Source organism: Ochotona curzoniae, unplaced genomic scaffold (genome assembly GCF_017591425.1).
Source record: "Ochotona curzoniae isolate NIBS_2020 unplaced genomic scaffold, NIBS_Ocur_1.0 scaffold_461, whole genome shotgun sequence".
In the NCBI taxonomy this organism is placed as follows: domain Eukaryota; kingdom Metazoa; phylum Chordata; class Mammalia; order Lagomorpha; family Ochotonidae; genus Ochotona; species Ochotona curzoniae.
In genome coordinates this window covers 10,581,172-10,601,408 of record NW_024467120.1, presented here as the reverse complement: position 1 = coordinate 10,601,408, position 20,237 = coordinate 10,581,172, and the positions used below count along the sequence as shown (strand labels likewise).

At 44.8% G+C, this 20,237-nt stretch overlaps 1 protein-coding gene across 2 annotated transcripts; it reads left to right on the top strand.

Moving 5' to 3' along the window:
• The first annotated feature begins 4,156 nt into the window (after nucleotides 1-4,156).
• On the top strand, nucleotides 4,157-17,562 carry CUNH6orf62 (chromosome unknown C6orf62 homolog). 2 transcript variants are annotated; one of them, XM_040967748.1, is made up of 5 exons: nucleotides 4,157-4,366; nucleotides 7,276-7,452; nucleotides 8,541-8,663; nucleotides 14,938-15,072; nucleotides 16,230-17,562. In XM_040967748.1, exons 1-5 carry the CDS (start codon nucleotides 4,325-4,327, stop codon nucleotides 16,353-16,355), a joined length of 603 nt encoding a protein of 200 aa, XP_040823682.1. In that variant the 5' UTR covers nucleotides 4,157-4,324; the 3' UTR covers nucleotides 16,356-17,562. The 2 variants fall into 2 exon arrangements, with proteins under 2 accessions (XP_040823682.1, XP_040823681.1); XM_040967747.1 differs by lacking the exon at nucleotides 4,157-4,366 and adding an exon at nucleotides 4,389-5,709.
• The last annotated feature ends 2,675 nt before the right edge of the window (nucleotides 17,563-20,237 follow it).

Below are 20,237 nucleotides of genomic sequence, written 5' to 3'. Positions count from 1 at the left end.
CCCCTGACCTGTCTAAAAACGGGTAAGCAAAGGCCTCAAAATGAGCTGCTCCCTTTTTAATAACATGCCTTGTACGGGATGTACATGTGCTAGAGCTCCTGGCAGGAATAATGCCTACTGGACAACTTGGTTAGCTTGTTTGTCTAAGATGCTGTAACTGTAGACTAAATTCTGGAATCAGGCCTGCTCCTTGCTTCCAGGGATAAAGTGTTGAGAACCATAGGCAGTTCTGTTGGCTTGTGACATCACAGCCAACAGCTGTTCCATGGGACACCCATCATGCTTATTAAACTGCTCATCAGAAACATGGCCGGACATGAGACTGATAGCCTTTGGCACATGAAGGGAAGCACGAGAAATGTGAGAACAAGCCAGTGTGTTTGCTGGTTACACAGATGAAAGCGATGAAAGGGAGAAGAGCATGTGTGTCCGGATAAAGAAAGGTAAGTTGATTCTTTATAGGGAAAAACAATTGTTAGATACATGCTTGGCTATCTTATTGTCATACATTTCTTACTGGGCAAAACAGCCAGGCCCCTAATTGCTAGGCAATGGACAGCCAATTCACCACAGGCGAGAAGGGTCTGAGGAAAGGGCTTATTTCCAGAAGCTAGCAATCTTGGCAATAGAGTCACTTCTGGATCCCAGCTTTGTTTCCCTCCCAAGAAGACAGCGAAAAAGTTTTTACAGGGAAGGGGGTGGTAGGTTTTAGGATGTGAGGGCTTGCAGAGGCACAGAGAGGGATGATTAAAACAGAAAAGACTTCAGAAAAAGGGAAGCTTGGGCCCAGCGTGATGGCACAGTGGTTAAGGTCCTCGCCTTGCACGCCCGGGATCCCATATGGGCGCAGGTTCTAATCCCAGCAGCCCCGCTTCCCATCCAGCTCCCTGCCTGTGGCCTGGGAAGGCAGTCGAGGATGGGCCAAAGCTTTGGGACCCTGCACCCGCGTGGGAGACCCGGAAGAGGCTCCTGGCTTTGGATTGGCTCAGCTCCAGCTGTTGCCTGGGGAGTGAATCATCGGACAGAAGATCTTCCTCTCTGTCTCTCCTCTCTGTATATCCGCCTTTCCAATAAAAATAAATCTTTAAAAAAAAAAAAGAAAAAGGGAAGCTCAATAGCTTAGAGCAGTGGACAGCATAGCCAGATGCACATGGAGAATATGGCAGTACACAGGACCCTGCAGAGGATACCTGGTACCATGACAGAGCACAGAGGACAAAACAAATTGCTCAACTACAGTGTTGCAGTGAATATCTGGGCAAACGGAGACTCTAAGGTGAATTATTTCAGCCAGTGGATTCTGGAGAGATTTCATCACAATTGAAGTGGCAAGATCAGCAGCAATTCAGAATTGTTGAACTATCAAAACCACTTGAGCAGGATCCTTGGCGCACACTCCACATCAGGGACCCTGAGATGGCTGTGAGGCTGGGTGGAGCTTCTCCCGTTATCTTCCCCTTTCCCCTAGATACAGGAAGGGAAAAAAAAAGAGGATGTGGAAACAATGGTCTCGCCCACTTTCCTCTAGCCCTTGACCCTTCACACCCTAATCAACTATGTAAAAATCATCAATAATAAAAAAAAGAAAAAGGGAGGCATAGAGGGGGGTTTGAGGATAGGACTGTAGGTTGCCCAGAGAATGGGTAGGCAGCCACATCACCCTGAGCTATGGGCAGCAGCTCGTATTGTTGTGGGGGTAGGGGTGAGGGCTGTTGCAGAAGCCCAGTTGGGAAAGTTCTCTTCTGGTCTTTTTTTAAAAGAACCCAAAAGCAAAACAAAAGACACCATTTCTTGTTTCAGCAATTTGGCACGTGCAAGGCGAGGGGCTTTTCCAAGCAACAGGAATCATTGATAACAGGAAACTTGGAAATACACTAAGAAGCCGTTCCCTAAAGAAAACCTGTTGGTTTGGGAGGGTTATGGGAGGAGTGGGGGGAATCCCAGTGCCTATAAAACTGTATCACATAATACAATGTTATTAACAATAAAAAAAAAAAAAGAAAACCTATTGGTTTCACAGACATTTTAGACAAGGCAGCGATCTACAGCTTCACAACACGAACCAGCGGCTGCTCAGGGCTGGGAGCAAGCAACATTGACTGCACCATCTGTGAATACACTCTAGAAAATCATTCAATTTTCAAACCGTTTTGTAGCATGCTGTGTGAACTGTATTTAAAAAAAAAAACCTGTTATTTTGCACATTCTGCCATGAAGATGATGGCAGATACCCGTTGCGGCCAGTTTTCTCTGCTGTGCCCCCTTTTGGTTTCCTCAACTGAAGCCCTAAGCTGCCTGATACTTTCGGCGTCACCGGTGAGAACTTTTCAGTTCTGTGAATCAGAAAAGGCTTGGCAAAACGCTTTAGGTTTCAAGGTTAAGAAGTAACTTGGCACCCTCAGAAATTGGATCCTATGGACACTTCCTTCACACTTGGCTGCCACCGGCAAGGAGTCGGATGGGAAGTGGAGCAGCCGGGATGCGAACCAACGGCCCCCTCCACACTGGGACCGGTCATCCACAAAGGGGCTTCACCAGGCAGAGCCTCCACCTTGGCTGCTGACTTATGTGACTCGTTTTTTCTCAGCACATTGGCGATCTGGAAAGAAAACAGGCTCCACGCCCTCCGGGGCCGCTAGTTTGACTACTTCTGCCACCAGGGAAGGCCTGAGCTCCTGGGAGATTCATAATAATGTTCCTAAAACGGGAAAAACATCCCGGACCGACTCCGCGGCTCCTCGCCCAGCTCGCAGCGGCTCCGACCTCGTGCCAAGCCAGGGAGCGCCCTTCCGGCCTGCCCACGTGGCGGGGACCCAACGGCCGCCATCCAGCGACGAAACCCCACCACCTTTCCCGCCACTTCACCCCACCCTTCCCCGCGCCACGCCCGAGTCCTAATGCGCCAGGACTTCCGGGACGCGCAGACTGCATCCGGGTATTTGTCAGTCAGGGCGCAGGGGCCTGCCCTTATGACGTCAGTAGGGGCGGGACCTTCGCTGGCGACTGGGCCTCCTGTCAGGGGGCGGAGCCAACGCAAGGGACCCGCCCATCAGATTCCATGACGTGTTAGAGGGGGATTCTCTATTATCAAAGTTTCTGTTTAGGGCAAATGCTAAGGACAAAGTGCCAATTCAAAAGTTCACATCCGCCAAATATTTGTCAAGTATTCTCTCCGTGATATTTTTCGCTCTTGTTAGCCTTGTCGACTTTCCCGTCTCAGGGTCCTCTCCGACGTGTCCCCCCCCGCCCCAGCCAGTGGCACCTGCGCACGTGGTGGGCGCCCGGGCTGCGCGCAGCCGCAGAAGGCTCGGGGCGGTGCCGGTGAGGGGCGGGTGACGCAGCGTCGCTCGCTGCCATTTTAAGTTGTTTGTTCTCGCTGTTTCGCTCAAACGCGACTCAGCCCCGGACCCGGGAGGATCCTGAGGCCGCCGCCGCCGCCGCTTGTGCAGCCGCCGGTGGTGGTGGTGGTGGGGGCGGGCACGAGGCTGTGCCACTGCGGACGTTTGCCCTCCTCTGCGACTTGTCCCTCCTGCGGTCTCCTCGGCCTGCTTTTCCAAGAGAGCGGAAGCCCGCCCGTGGGAGAGAGACTTCGCGAACAGATGCCTGAACTGAAATAACTTTATTCCTCGGCTGACAGGCCGCTTAGCGCAGGGTCCCTCCCTCTCCGCCAGCGTCGACCTTCCCTCCTCTTTTCCTCGTTTTTCTTTTCTGCTGTCCCGTCGCCTCCGTCCCTCCCTCCTCCTCTTCCTCTTCCTCCACCTCCACTGTCGCCGGCGCCGAGCCAGACTATGGGTCCCAGGCGGGGGCTGCAGGGCGGCAGCAGCGCGGGCGGCCGGGCCTTGGCGCGCTCTGCAGCGGGCATGGAGGGGCGCAGTCGGCTGGTGGTGTTCTCTTGACATGGCTCCCGCCCGAGCCGCCAGCAGCGCCCCCGCCGCCGCCGTCGCCGCCTCCGCCGCCGCTGCCGCTCCGCCCGCGGGCTGCGGCTGAGAGAGGCCCGAGAGCCCGGCCCGCCGCCCTCGGGAGACAGACCAGCGCCCCGCCCGGCCCTGCGCACTCGGGAAACATGGTCTGCTCGACGTGAGAGCGCTTCCTCCGGAGTCCGGGAAACTTAGTTTTTTTGTTTTTTTGGGTTTTTTTTTGTGTGTGTTTTTTTCCCTCCCTTTTTTTGGGGTGGGTGGGTGGGGAGGGTTGGGCGGGCTTACTTTCAAAGTAATTGCTATTAACACGATTATTTTCTTCTCTTCCCCCTCCCCCTCCTCCACTGATCGGTCCCATTTACCCTTCTCCCGCCTCCTACCCGGGTGGGAGTTGTTTCCGCGATGATATGAGTGAGAACCCGAGGGATCCTGTGTCTCCCGTGGTGCGAGTGAGTCGCTGCCGCTGAAGGCGAGGGTAGGGGTGGGGGGCCTGGGCGGTGGAAACTGGTGGTCCCCCGGGCGCCGCCTGGGACTTGGGCGAAAAACCCCGCCACCTTTGGCCCCGGCCATGCTCACGCCAAGATAGACCGCGCTCTCCACCACCTCGATCGGGGCCGCCCTCGCAGGGGAATGTAGGGCTCGTTGCCGGGCTGACCCGCCTCTTCCCCCTCCTCCCCCCGGTGTGAGGGTCCAGTGCAGGGTGTTAGGGTCCCGGGAGTTCCCTCAGGTCTCGCCACCGCCGGATTAACTTAACAACACCGTGTCCCCTTTCCCTCTGCCATCATGATTGTCCTTGGCAGCAGCGCTGGCAGCCGCCTGTGGGTGAAAACGTGGGTGATGGGGAAGTCGGCCGTGACTCCGCTGTTTTTTCTCCTGGCTCCTTTGGGCAACAGCTGTCCGCCGCCGGTATACACTGTAGTTGATTGCAGGGAAACCCTGGACCTCGCCCCTTCCTTCTCGACCGATTTTGCACTTCTCTCTTTGCTCACCGCCCAGTGTAATCAATAACAGGCACTGACAATACATAGCAATAGTGAAATCTGAAATAACTACGAGTTAATTAGGTACTACAGCCATGGTGCTGGCTGGGTAAAATCCAATTGGCCATTTCAGTTTCATTCCCTATCCTTTTTTGCGGTTTTGTTTTTGTTTTGTATTTGGGAAGCAAGGATTACATTTCCCCCTCCCCCCTCCCCGGTCGTTCCTTTTATTCCCTTTACTTCAAACGGGAGGGCGGAATACGGATGGATGTTAAGGATTGGACTGGTGTCAGCTGTGTTTTATTACACACCTAAATCCTGATAATAGGCTTTGCCTCCTGTCCGGGCGCCTTCCTCCCTCCCCAACCTATTTTTTTTTTTTTGGCACTTGAGCCACATGTATTTTCCAGAAAGTTAGTTCACGTTTTCTCTCCTTCCTTTCCTCCCCCTCCCTCCCTCTTCCTTCCCCCACCTGATTCCAAACATGACTGGGCAGCAGGTTTTGTTTGTTGGCCGTCTGCTCTTGTTGCCAGAAGGTGCAGTTCTGGGGTTACAGTTGTGATTTTAGCTACTATATTAGCAGGAAAAAAAAATGACTTGTTTCTGTTGTACTTGAGTCTTAAGAAAAGTGCCCATAGTTTAGTGACAATTTCCAAAGGCTTTAGTACCACCTGTATTTCAAAATGGGGGACCCAAACTCCCGGAAGAAACAAGCTCTGAACAGACTACGTGCTCAGCTTAGAAAGAAAAAAGAATCTCTAGCTGACCAGTTTGACTTCAAGATGTATGTTGCCTTTGTATTCAAGGAGAAGGTAATTTAAAGTTCTTCATGTGAATTAGCACAAGTGATTTTGTAAGTGTATATTAAGTTGTTAAGTAATTGCTAATACTAGGTTGAAGAGTGGTTGGAAAAAGTTCACTTTGTATATGATGTTTTATCTTCATGGGTCATTTGAATTGAGAACAGGACTTCTTGTCCTTGAGTATTGGTTTGCAAAGATTTAACCCAAAAGGTGAGGAGGATCCACACAGCTTTGTGAAACTGCATTCATGGGGGAGTGAGATGCGAAATGTCATAGCTGAGTTAGAGATCCTCTAGTATGGAATATGAAGAGGATGAAACTGAAATTGGGATCAAGGTGAGAGTTGAGGTCAGCCTAATTCTGTCTTTATGAAACAGACACTTTTTCTCATTTAATGAAATTGGTCACATTTTTTTTAGGAGCGCTTAAATATTGGTTAACTTGTGTTCAGAAGTTTGAATTTCTGATAATTCAGTAAGAAAGTGTTGGTCAGGGTCAGAATTATTTTCATAGATAGCAAATGATGACTTCAGCAGCCAAGGATGATGTGATGAAAGCAATTTTAGGGGGGTGACTTAGAATGGATAGTTTCTTCAGTTGTCAAGAATATTTGGCTTAAGGAATTGCAAGTTTCGTATCTGCACTTAAGTTGTAGCTAATTGTGGAAATCTTAGCATGGTATCTAGTACTTTTTGGAAGGCCTCCCAGATCATTCCTCCACTGGTAACTCCAAAGTTGCGTGTATATGAGAACAGTCTTGGTAACTTTTAGTACTGTAAGGTTGTTTAAAAGTGAGTGTTCTGAAACGATTGGCCCAGAGGGGAGAAGCCAGGGCTTTTTTCTCCATTTCTTTTCAGTTGGAGGATTGATAATTAAGAGCTGTTTACATAAATCCATGTCATAAATGGGGAGACTATATCTTCACATTTAATCTATAAAAAGTCTCAGTTGTACCGTGTAGTTATGTAATACCTTTGGAAATATTTTCCATGAATGGATACTGGCTGGATTTATGTTCTGTAGTACAGAATTTTGTAGGTTGGAATGTTGCTAAACCCTTGGTGTTAACTAATTTTGAAACACAATTTGGTGTACATTTTTTTCCTCTGTTCAAATGCTGACAGCTTGGGTATACTCAGTATATCTATCCAGAAAGAGTAAATTGACCCACTTAAGAAATAAATCAGTTGATTGAAATAGCTTTGTTTTTAAACTCATGATGTTTTACTGTGGCTATTGGTGCATTATTGGTTTTTCTTTTTATTAAGTCTTAGCAGTACTTGGTATTTAACGACTGTTGTCTAAAATACATACATGTATACCACATTGCTGTGAAACTGAAATTAAACATTCTGATAACAGTCTGTCTATGGTGGTGGGGTGTGTGTGTGTCTGTGTGTTGGGGAGGGGGTGGGAAAGTACAGGAAGATGTGCCTACCTGAACATAGTTTCAGAATAAAAACTTTGACTTTAAGAATTTTGCTGAGTTGAAGTGTTTGGCTTTGATAGCATGGACTGGGTGTTAAATGACAGTTTGCTCCTGAAGGAGTTAAGAACTTTGTTTTTCACTTTTAGAAGAAAAAAGCAGCACTTTTTGAAGTGTCTGAAGTTATACCAGTCATGACAAATAATTATGAAGAAAATATCCTGAAAGGTGCGCGAGATTCCAGTTATTCCTTGGAAAGTTCCATTGAGCTTTTACAGAAGGATGTGGTACAGCTCCATGCTCCTCGATACCAGTCTATGAGAAGGGTAAGTGGCTAGTAACCACCGTGCTAACGGAAGTGTGTGCACTGTGTTGGCAGGGCTGCGAAAATGCAGTATTTGTCCCAGGATGATGATTATTAATTTGTTTGAACTGAGTGACAGAGGGAAAGACAAGAGGCAGAGGTGCCCTCAGTCTCTCCTTCCCGCCCTGTAAATCTGCGTTTCCAATAAAAATCAATTTTTAAAAATGGATGTATACCAAAATAAACAATGTTTTGTTGCTTTTCTCTAGGTACTTACTCAAGTACCCTCAGCACAGTCAGATTTATGTAACCCATTTTAGGTGCTTGTAATGGCCAACTATTTTTTATAACCTAATTGCTGGACATAAGAATTATTTTTAAATTCCTTAGAGTATTTTTTTTTTAAATAGAAGCATGGATAGCTCTGTTTGGTATTTTGTTTGATAATGGTGTATGTTTGTAAATAATGCTTTATGTTCCTGATGATTCATTTTTCCTTGGGTGAGTTAACACTGACCTTTTGTAAATTAGAAACTTTCTTGTTGTGAGTCTTCTCAACTTGGAAAATTAATCCAAGCATGCTTGAGCAGGAAATCCGTGTAATTGCGAGGAGGGGGACAGAATATTATGTTCCGAGTTGGAGAAGGTCTGTTGGCCTCTGAACACTAATACACCAGGAAGAGGAAGAATGGGAACAGAATTGGAGAAAAGTGATTCTCAAAAGAAAAGAATATGTCAGCTGTGATAACAGTGGTTTGTGTTAGAGGTTTTGAGACACCTTCATGCACTCAGTTTGGAGGGTTGAGATAACGGTTCAGTGATAGACAGCATTGTCAGAGCTCAGCTTTCATCAGGCACTGGTAAATGGAGATCTTTATGAGAAGAACATTTGGACTGGATGACTGAATGTGTGGATTCTCTACATGATAAATACCAAAGTCAGATGTCTTATGAGCTGTTCATATTCCATACAGCTTTCCTAACATCTCTTAAGATATAAAATGATAAGTTGAACCTTTCATGTTTGTAAGATGTTTCTATACTTAAAATTTGTGATGCTACTTGTTACAGGTTTATTTCAAAATCTTTTTACAATTTTTCACTTTGTAGGATGTAATTGGCTGTACTCAGGAGATGGATTTCATTCTTTGGCCTCGGAATGACATTGAGAAAATTGTCTGTCTCCTGTTCTCTAGGTGGAAGGAATCTGATGAGCCTTTTCGGCCTGTTCAGGTATTTATTCTAGAATAAGTGTGATAAGCACTTGAGTAAGTGAAAATGCCTGGAATAGTGTAAACTGAAAAGTTCTTCAGGAATATACTATTGCTGTTAAAGCATATGGATTGGAGAATCTCTGGAGTATGAGGTAGTTCTGTTTAGGGTGTCATAGAAATTATACCTGGGGAAAAACATTTTGTTTTTAATTTTTTACTTATTTTTTTATTGGAATGTCAGATTTACAGAGAGACGTAGGTATAGAAAGATCTTCCGTCTGCTGGTTCACTTCCAAAGTGCCCACAGTGGCTGGGAGCTGAGCCCATCCAAAGCAGGAGCTTCTTCCAGGTCTCGCACTTGGGTGCAGGGTCCCAAGACCTTGGGCCATCCTTGACTGCCCTCCCAGGTCACAAGCAGGGAGCTGGGATACAGACTTACGCCCGTATGGGATCTTAGCATATGCAAGGGTAGGACTTTAGCCAGTAGACTACTGTACCAGGACCTTGAAAATCTTTTTAAGAGGGGCTCATGGGGTGCTCAAGAGAACGTTACCCTTCTTCCGGCTGCCATGTGCACTCCTGAATTAGTATGTCACTCTGCTTTTCAAATGAATCTGGTCTAAATGAGTTAAGCTTTTTCTGGAAGCTGATACCTACATAGAGGTGTAGAGGAGAAAAGTAAATTTTGTAGTGATGCTTTAACCATTTTTAGTATCTTGCTGATTTGATTTACCAGATGATTTCTAATGTTCATTTAAGGGAATTTACTTGGATTGGTTCTTCTTTAAAGTACATTTGTATACATGGAGGAAAGGAGAAAAAGAGCTATTAAAATGTTGTTTTGTAATCAGAACAGTTAAGGACTTATTTTTGCTAAGTAAATATTAAAAGTCTTGGTTTATTTGTTAAGGAATGTAAAAGCTTAAAAACAAACATTATCTAGTACTGTGAGGTCTTCTGTGTTTTATTTTTATTGGAAAGGAAGAGCTGATTGACTCCCCATGTGGCCACAGCTGAGCTAAGCCGAGCTAAGCCCAGCTAAGCCGATCCTAAGCCAGGAGGCAGGAGCTTCCTGCAGGTCTACCATGTGGGTGCAAGGTCCCAAGGCTTTGGGCCATCCTTGACTGCTTTCCCAGGCCACGAGCAGTGAGCTGGATGGGAAATGAAGCATCAGGGACATAAACAGGCGTCCATGTAGGATCCTAGTGCTTGCAGGGTGAGAATTAGCCAATTGAGCCGTTGTCTGTATCCCCTTATGGTGTGATAGATTGTCCAGTTAGAATCTTGCCCAAGCTCTCTTGTGTTGTTGCCTAACCTCAGCTCAAATTCTCTTCAGAATTTGACAGTATATTTTAAAGATGATCCATAGGCTCAATAGATGTAAAAGTGTTATTTGTCTCATGAACGATAAGTATATTCACGTGTCTGTATCAGAGTATAAATTTCATTTTGCAAGTGGTAACAGAAAGATGTAAGAATATGACTTGGACTTCTGCTGAACTGGGCTGCAGGCATTGTTTAATATTTCTCATTGGAAAGATGGTAGGTTCACATAACACAGTATGTTTGAATTTCTAATATCTTTTTTCTGGAAACTTAGGAATGCTTTTAAAATCTTGTCTAGAGAACTTTTTCTTTGAAAATCGTGGCTAATGTTCTTTAGAGAAGTCCCATACACCAGTTCTTCAGATTGGTTCGCAGCTGAGCCAGATAGGGTGGTGGGGAGGAGGGCAGCAGGAACTTCATCCAAGCCTCCCACATGGGTCAGAATTTAGTTGAGCCATACTGCTGCTCCCAGGGTTTGCATTAATAGGAAGCTGGAGTTGGGAGTGGAGCCTGGATATGGAACCCAAGCATTCTAGCCCACGCCCTAACAGCTTGCACAAATGACCTCTCCTGTGGCTGATGCTTATGATAAGTTGGCTCTTGGGCTTTGTCATGAATCCGTACATTTATGTGTACAGTAATCAGATACGTGTGACCACAATGGTTGGCCCATCAGGAGCCAGGAACCTCCTCTGGTTCCCGTGCAGGTGCAGGGTCCCAAGGCTTTGGGCCCTGCTCAGCTGCTTTCCCAGGCCACAAGCAGGGAGCTGGATGGGAAGTGGAGCTGCTGGGATTAGAACCGGTGCCCATATGGGATCCCTGTGCATTCAAGGCAAGGGCTTTAGCTGCTAAGCCACGGTACTGGGCTGCCGAAAATATTTTTTAAAGAAGAAAAAAATAGAGGGAATAAATGAAAATGTTTATCAAAAAAGTAGGCGTAGGGCTCGGCGCAGTAGCCTAGTGGCTGAAGTCTTCACCTTACAACCATCTGGATCCCATATGGGCACCAGTTTGTGTTTATCTATACAGTAATCAGCTATGAGCCAGCTATTGATGAGAAAAAATTGGACAGAGATTCGGCAAATAGCTGGCTCAAAGTTGTGAAGTTAGGTAGTGGTCAAGTTAAATGCCTGGGCTTAACTGTAAAGCTCACCACCTTGACTCTTCACTCTGTACTGTGCTATGTATTTATAAAACCTTAAAACCTGGAGTGAGGTAGCAGGCATTTGGGGTGGTGGGTAAAGCTGCTCCTTGTGACTCCATCATCCCATATGGGCATGACTCCCAACTACTCTGCTTTGTAACCAGCTCTAGGCTAACATGCCTGGGGAAGCAGTGGGAGATGGCCCAAATGTTTACATCCCTGTGCCCATGTGGGAGACCAGTAGAAGTTTCTGGTTTCTGTCTGGCCCAGCAACAGCCGTTGCAGCTATTTTGAGTAGAAGACCTATGTATCTTACTGTTTAACTCTGCCATTCAGATAAATTTTTTTTTTTTTAAGATTTACTTATTTTACTGGAAAGGCACATTTGCAGAGAAAGAAACAAATCTTTGGTCTGCCGGTTCACTCTCAAGTGGCCACAGCGGCCGGAGCTAAGCCAATCCAAAGCCAGGAGCTAGCAGCCACTTCCGAGTCTCCTGTGCAGGTGCAGATTCCCAGGACTCTAGGCCATCCTCCACTGCTTTCCCAGGCTACAAACAGGGAGCTGGCTGGGAAGTGGAGCAGCTGGGACATGAATCAGTGCCCATTAGATCCCAGTGTGTTTAAGGCAAAGATTTAACCATTCAGCAATTGTACCTGGCCCGAGATAAAATATTTTTTGGAAATAAAAGTTCTGGGTTGAATATAGTAGGATATAAGCAGTAACTTATAATTTTAGAATTAAACTACATCTAGTAAATTTGAAATTTACTTGCCTAAAGTAATCTGAAGTAGTCATTCCTAGATATCCATCGGAGATTAGTTCCAGAATTAACTTTGTGAAGCACTTTAAAATCTATATACTTCCATGGTGAGATTTAACAGGAAATAGAATAAAGGTTACCTTAACAATCAAGTTTGTTACATTTAGTGTTGTGAAGTGCTTGAAGGTACTATAAAAATGATGTGTCATCTTTCCTTTTTATTAATGCTATTGCCTAAGTAGGCTGTTGATCCCACTGTTAGGATTTCCTTACTTTATGCTGCCTGTGAAAGGTGTATTTGTTTCTAAATGTTTAGTGCTGACCACCCTGCATCATAAGTGGATATTAGTTAGGTGGGGTAGGACTGAAGTGACATGCAAGTTAGATGGAAGGCTTTTTCAGTGTTGTTACGCACACACTTCTGATGTGATTACTGGTTGTTCATGTCCGTTGCATTTGTAGTCTTGTGACACCTGTTTTCTTTCTTGAACAGTATTTCATTGTTAACACATTATTGTTTGTATTAGTTTGTTTCCCCAGAGGGTTTTTTAAATTATCTTCCTTCAGGCACCATCCTGCATCACCACGGCTCTTGCCTTGCCTTCTCTTGCTTGACCTTTCCTTTTGCTGCACTTGGATAAGAATTCAATTCAAAGCTCCACACATAATAACATCTTACTTGGGGAAAGCCTTTCTTTTTCCTTGCTCTTTTTTTTCCCCCTTAGATTTATTTCCCAGGAAGAATAATAGAAGGAAAACCAAAGAAGGATTTTTTTTTTAAAGATTTATTTTATTTTTATTGGAAAGGCAGATATACAGAGAGAGGAGAGACAGAGAACAAGATCTTCTGTCCGATGATTCACTCCCCAAGTGAGCGCAACGGGCCGATACTATGCCGATCTGAAGCCAGGAGCCTCTTCCAGGTCTCCCATTCGGGTGCAGGGTCCCAAAGCTTTGGGCCGTCCTCGACTGCTTTCCCGGGCCACAGGCAGGGAGCTGGAAGGGAAGCGGGGCTGCCGGGATTAGAACCGGCGCCCATATGGGATCCCGGGTGTGCAAGGCGAGGACCTTAACCACTTGCGCCACCGTGCCGGGCCCCAAAGAGGGATCTTATACTCCTTAATTTTGTTTCCCAAAAGGTTGCAATGGCTGGAGCTGATTCAGCCTGAAGCTGGGAACCAGGAAACTCCATCTAGGTCTACTGCTTGGGTGGTAGGGGTCTTGTGCAGTTGCTTCCTCTGGTGTCTTCCCACATTCAGAAGAAGCTAGATCAGAAGTGGAGCAGCTGACTGCTGCTACTCCAGCATGATGTTTCAAGCTGCAGCTTAACCCACTGAACTTATGTGTCCATTCCTTCAGTAGTATGTAAACTCCCTGAAGACCTGTTTATTTGAAAAATAGCTGCACAAGAGAGGGAACCTTCATTCCACTGGTTTACTACTCTTGTGGCTGCAGTGCCCAGGAATGTTCCACTCTCATCCTCATCTCACATATACATGGCAGGGTCCCTAGTGCTTGGGCCAGGATTCTGGTTTTGTTTCCCCTGGTGTGTCAGCAGGCAGTTGGGGCAGCTGGGACACAAACCAGTGCTATATGGGATGGTGGTGTTGCAGGTAGCTTGACTATGCCACATCGTTGGCCTAGTTTTACATACAGTAGCATGTAGACACATTTTATGTTAAAGTTGATAAGAAAAACTCTAGTGCTTAGGCGATAAAATCCAAGGTAGTAGAAGCTGCTGACTTCCATTTCCATATTGCCAAATGTTTTTGGCATCATATGGAAATAAGTTATCTGAACGACATTGACTGTTAGTTTTACAATTCACAATTGTCTGAATGTCAGATTGCCAAAGATGTAGGTCGGTTTCTGTAGTTCTGCCTTGGTTTTCTTCCCCCCCCCCCCCCCCATCTCTGCCAGTGCACATAGACATTTGTGGGAGGATGGAGTTGGTTATATTGAGATTCAAAAAATATTCTTCTCCCACAAGTCTTAAATAGTTTAAAACAGGGCCTGGTGCGATAGCGTAATGGTTAAAGTCCTCGCCTTGCACACCCGGGATCCCATATGGGCGCTGGTTCTAAACCCGGCGGCCCCGCTTCCCTTCCAGCTCCCTGCTTGTGGCCTGGGAAAGCAGTCGAGGACGGCCCAAAGCCTTGGACCCTGCACCCGTGTGGGAGACCTGGAAGAGAAGTTCCTGGCTCCTGGCATTGGATTTTCTCTAGTTTGGGCATTGTGGTCACTTTAGGGAGTGAACTAGTGGATGGAAGATCTTTTTTCTCTGCAAATCTACCTTTCCTATTAATAAGAAATAAGTTCATCTTCAAAAATTTGAGGCTGTGAGAAACAAAAAGTGTAAACCATTTGGAGGTTCTGGTTGGATGCGTGTGCTGTGGTTTGGGATAGCTACATTCCATGTATTGGTACTTGAATTTGAGACCTGATTGCTTTCCTAACTCCAGCTTTGTGCCGATGTGCACCTTGGGAGGTAGCAGGTGGTACTCCAGGCTTAGGACTGTGTCACCCATATGCTCTCAAGTTTGAGTTCCTGGCGCCTGGCTTCCGCCTGGCCCTGCCTAGTTCGTGGTGAATGAACCAATGTATGGAAGCTTTGTGCTTCTGTCTCTCTGTTCATATTTACTCAGAAGCCAATTTATGTGAATGGTGAAACTATTTACCAAAATAGCCTTTCATGTGTGAACCAACCCCTCTCGCATTTTATCTTTTAAATGTCCTGGGAAATAGAACTTAATTTTATAGATGAAGCTGAAGTTTAAAAAGTTAAGGGGTTTGCATAAAATCATTAGTGAAGGACTAGAATAAATGTAATCTATAGTGCATCTTCTGAAAGGAGAGTGATATTCTTAAGGTTTAAATGCTAAGATGAGCATCTTCACCTAAGTAGGTTTGAGAATAGGATTTTATGCAACTTGGCTTAAGCCTCTTAATAGGATTGAGTCACATTGGCGCAGATTTTAAAGAACATGTCTTATACAGTGAAATGCTAGCTGATAGAACTTTGTGCAGTGAAATGATTACATATGAGTATGTTTTGTCATTAGGCCAAATTTGAGTTTCATCACGGTGACTATGAAAAACAGTTTCTGCATGTACTGAGCCGCAAGGACAAGACTGGAATTGTTGTCAACAATCCTAACCAGTCAGTGTTTCTCTTCATTGACAGACAGCACTTACAGGTATGTTGTACTCTTTTTTAATACCCGAGTTCAGTCCTCAGAGTTTACTGGTCGGTAAACTCTTTTCTGAATAAGATACCTGGTTATTTCACCTCTCAAAGTACTTGTTTCTAGTTATTTACGAGAAACATCTTGGGGGGTGTATTCTAGATTGTTTTCAAACTGCTATATACTGGAGTGTACTGGGAAGATCATGGTTTTAGTGCAGACTTTTAAAAACTAGGAATTCAGAAGAAAGTTAATTTGGTGCAGGCAATTGTCAGGTTTTTTTTTCCATTCTGCTTTCTTCAGATCTCTTGTGGTAGATGTTTTGGGTTGACACTTTCTTCTTTTTAAGCGCTTGTAATGTGCTTCATTTGACTTTGTTGAGGAAATACGGTAGATAGCACGTTACATGAGCTAAATTTGGGTTATAGGTAGGGATGACCCGCAATCTGGAATGTCCCAGTTTTTAGCACTAAAAAGATAAAAGTCCTGGGAAATGTTTTAGGCTCAGGCAAACTGGAACATTTAGTTTTAGAGGAACTTGATCTTCATTGTTGTACATTCTTAGTTTTCTTTGCTTTGTATGAAATTACACTTTTAATTTTTGAGCTGGGGGTGCGTTGCCGGCTTGCAATGTGCAGAGGAATCTACTTCCCCTGGTTTCTGAAGAAGTGATTGTAGCTTGGCTATTTGTGAAGGACTTTGTATATGTGGATTCATTTGATCTTTGTGGTAACCGTCTTACAGCTTAAAAAGTAAAGGAATTAATTATACCTTAATCACAATCATCTGCCAAGAGCTTGTGCTTTTTGATAATTGAAGGTGCATGATAAGGATGGTCTGAAGTATCAGCTAAAGATGGGCAGATGGGTTTACTCACATGCCTTGAACATCTGTCCAAATATTTTCATGAAATATTATTACCCTAATACTTTTTGACAAGTGATGACTGACTTTTGTGAGTTTCTAAGTATTTGGTTTACAATGAGTTTCTTTCTTTGCCAGATCTGAAATGGTAAGATTGTCTTCCTTACCAGAGTGTGGGTCAGAAGCCTCGGTTACGACTCTGGGTGCTTTGTCGTTGTGCCGTTGGTTTCATACATTCTGGGAACTTGACTTCAAGTGATGGCAGTCACATTAGCCTTGTTTAAGGATATTTTTTCCCATTTCAGACTCCAAAAAACAAAGCTACAATCTTCAAGTTATGCAGCATCTGCCTCTACTTGCCACAGGAACAGCTCACCCACTGGGCAGTGGGCACCATAGAGGATCACCTTCGTCCTTACATGCCAGAATAGAGACTGATCAGCAAAATGGAGAAGATCAGAGAATGCAGCAGCAGTTTTTCTTTTCTTGTTTTCTTACCACTTTATTCTTTCAGCGTTTAAGGAAAATGGACTCATGCACAGAACACTATGCATTCATCCTGGATTTTTTTTTTTTTTTAGTCATTTGAATCTCAGAACTTAAAACAAATTAGATGTCTTCTGCACAGACTGTGTGAAAGAAGATGCTTTGCATATTTGCTGCACTGCATCAGCATCTTACTAAAAATGTGAAATGAAAGGACTACTGTACACTGAAATGCTTAAATGTGTCTGAAAGCACAAGGTGATAACTCACTTTTGATGGTCTTCCCATTTGTCCTGGGTTTTGCCTCTGACATCTGTCATCAGTATTTAGAGGGTGAAAAGTGAATGTAACAGGTATAAATAATATTTCAAAAAGCTTGATAGCTTTGATATAATCACTGTTCCAGAGCACCATCAGATTCATTCTAATGACCAGAAGTGGTTGTTTAAAAAGAATACAACCATGGGAAAGAAATCTTAAGTGAAAAAAAACATCTCATTGTAGGCATTCTTGCCTCATCTTACTGGGCCGTATTTGTTTCCTGGTACTCATGTATTTTTTTTCCCAGATCTCTTTCCCCAAGTTGCTGTTACAGATTTTTCTGCTGAGTGTGGCTGCAGTTGTACACCTTAAAGCAGATCTGGAGTCTGAAGTAGCTAATGCAGCTATAAAACTGAGAAATACAAAGCTGCAAAAACCATGGTAGGTAGAGGACTTTGCTTTTTGGTTTTAAAGAGAAGAGATTTTAATGACAAAATTCCAGTGATTGTGCAGAAATACTGGTTTCTACACCTTTCTAAAGAAAAACTACCAGAGTTTTTGGAGTAGAAAAAGTTATAAAAGTTGAGATCTTAAATTGTAAAAACAAAACAAAAAACATGAGTGTCAAAGTTCTAAAAGCAGAACTCATTTTGTGCAATGAACATAAGGAAAGACTACTGTATAGTTTTTTTTTTTTCCTTTTAAATGAAGAAAAGCTTTGCTTAAGGGTTGCATACTTTTATTGGAGTAAATCTGAATGATCCTACTCCTTTGGAGTAAACTAATGCTTACCAGTTTCCAATTGTATTTAGCTTCTGGTTGGAATTTGAAAAAATGAAAACCTAAATAAAATAGGTGGAAGTTCCCTGACTATTCAGGTGAATACACAAAGCTTGAAGTGGTAACTTTATTTGTCCAAATCACTGGGTAGATGTTACTGATGAGTTTAAAACTGAATAGGTGTTGGGGAAACTCGCTTCTTAAAAACCTGGCCAGTTGGGTTTGCATCTTCAACAAGAGGAGGAATCAAAAATACTTTGTCAGTTTTTGATGTTCAGTAGCCTCCTTTATGCCTTGTTTCATTAGAAAGAAAAACACTTTTTCTGGTTAGTTAAAATAATGCAGTTTAAAAAGATTTATTGTTTGAGACAGTTCAGAGAATTCTATACATTGATGCATTGCCAGGATGGCTACAACAGCAGGGGCTCAGCTAGGCAGAAGCCAGGAGCTGGGAACTGAGTTGCAGGGGCCATCTGCTGCTTCCCAGGGATGTTACCAGGGGTTTGGTGAAGTGGAGCAGCTGGGACTCCAACCAGCATCCATGTGAGGTGCTGATATAGCAAGTGTTGACTCAAGCCCCCGAAAAAAAAGTACGGCCGCTGTGCTCAGTTCTTTCCTTAGACAATTCTGGGTGGCAATAGATGGCAGCAGTCAAGAACTTGCCCAGGCCTTCATCAGGACTTTAGAGCCAGAGTACTCTGCGTTTTATTGTGTTGTTACTGTACTGACTTGTCATTTTTGACATCATGGCAGCCATTTGTTTTATTTTTACATTTTTGTTTTGGAATTTGGGGAAGTTGCATCATTTAGCAAGCCTCCCATATAACCTACATCTGCATCTGTTTTCATTCTTTGTACTTATTTTGGAGCCATTTGAGAGTTGGCTACATAGATTGTGATCCTAAATGATAACCACAGGAAAGGTATGAGACTCGGAATGTAACATGTAAGATGGTGTCATCCACATTCTGGTTTCATTAATTGTCCTAGTATTCTTGGTACAAGATCATTGCATTTAGCAATCCTGTCTTGTCCTTTTTGGAGGTCAGGCCAGTTTTTCCTATAAGCAGTTTCATTTTGCATTTGAGTTGTGTTCAAGATTGATGACTTGTCTTTGCCGTCCTAAAGCACTGACCAGACGACCTGGTTAAGGTGGTGTCCCATTTGTGCACTATGTACTTTAACAGCTGGGAGAAACAGCAAGCGAGCACTTGGGCCTAATCCTTTGTCAGGAGCTCCACTGATGAAGGTCAGACCTTTAGGAAGATGGCAGATGTCATTTCCAGATGCACTGCGCCCTTCACAGTCCTTAGCATTCAGAACACTACCATGCCCATCCAAGTTTTGCAGGCACAGAATCTTGTTGCTCTGGGTGCATAACTCACATGCCAAAATATTTTTTTTTTTGGATGTATGCCGCATTGTAACTTCTCTGCCCCAGCCTCCAGCCCTTAAACCAGATGTTTTCCCAGAATCCAATGGAACCTGGGATAAAAGTAGGCATCTAGGTGTGCATCTGAAAGCACCCTGCTCTGTTGACTATTCTAATATGATGAATAATCAACTGTGTGAAAGGTGGAAAGATGTACCTTTCACTCCTGGTTTATTCTTCAAATCGCAGTAATAGCCACGTCTGGCCAGGCAGGAACCAGGATCCACAAACTCTGGTATGGTCTTCTACATGGCAGGGGCCTTGACACTTGAACCATCATCTCAACTGCCTTCCCAGAAGCGTTAGCAGAAACCTGCATCAAAAATAGCACTTTGATTTTTTTTTTTTTTTTATTCTTTTTCAGTCTTGAGTTGTGAAGTGTTCACTAAGAATTGGATACAGAAAATTTTGCAAGTGCCAGTCAGTAGAACTTTCACACTTAAGAAATGTGAACTTGGTGTTATACTGGAGACAGAAGATATTTATGGTCTTTAAGATTATTTTGGAGGACCCTGGTATAGAAGCCTGGTGGCTAACATCCTTACCTTGCATGCGCTGGGATCCCATATAGACTCTGGTTCATGTCCCGGCTGTTCCACCTCCCATCCAGCTCCCGGCTTGTGGCCTGGGAAGCAGTCAAGGATCTCCTAATGCCAGATTTCATGCATACCAGGGGGTGCATGAGCCAGCCCTACTTGGTTTGCCTCCTGTCCTAGCAGGGACAGTGGCTTTTCCTGATTGGCCTTCCACCCAATCTGGTTCTTACTGTAGGATATTTCAGCCCAGCCAAGGCTCGTCCATACCTGCATACAGCTCACACATAGCGCATTAGGGGCTGAGACCAAGCCTAATCCGTCCCACATCTACCCTGGTCCTCCAGAACAGCAGATGGTGTTGGAGTCTGGCCCGGCTTAGGGCTTCCAGTCCCAGTCTACACTTGTGCCAAGTGAGACTGATCAGAATGCAGCCCCCATTTCAGCCCACGTGCCCCTTGGTGGGAACCTCCACCCAGCTAGGGTGTCCCCTTAGCTCCCCAACTGGGCCTGTTCCCAGCCATGGAGCACATGCATGCCAGTGGTTGCTGTGACTCAGCTTGGTACAGCTCCCCACCTGTCCCGGCCCCTGTCTTAGGCGCTGTGGCTTAGCGTCTCTGGCCCACGCAGACCAGTAGGTGCAAGAGCCTAGCTCGGCATGACCTGTGCTCCATCCTGGTTTCTAATTTTGCTTGTGGGCTAAGGTTAGCTCAGTCCTGCCTGGTCCACCCCGTTTCATTACCAACTTACACATTAGCCAGCCATTGGAGCTGCTTTGCCCAGCTTGTCCGACCCCCAGGTCTGGACCATCTTTTCACCAG

What these genes read in the sequence shown, in the direction of transcription:
- CUNH6orf62 (XM_040967747.1), top strand. Translation starts at nt 5,581, where the DNA reads ATGGGGGACCCAAACTCCCGGAAGAAACAAGCTCTGAACAGACTACGT. An exon ending in CCTTTGTATTCAAGGAGAAG is followed by an intron (nt 5,710 to 7,275) that starts GTAATTTAAAGT and finishes TTTCACTTTTAG; the next exon opens with AAGAAAAAAGCAGCACTTTT. An exon ending in TTGACAGACAGCACTTACAG is followed by an intron (nt 15,073 to 16,229) that starts GTATGTTGTACT and finishes TTCCCATTTCAG; the next exon opens with ACTCCAAAAAACAAAGCTAC.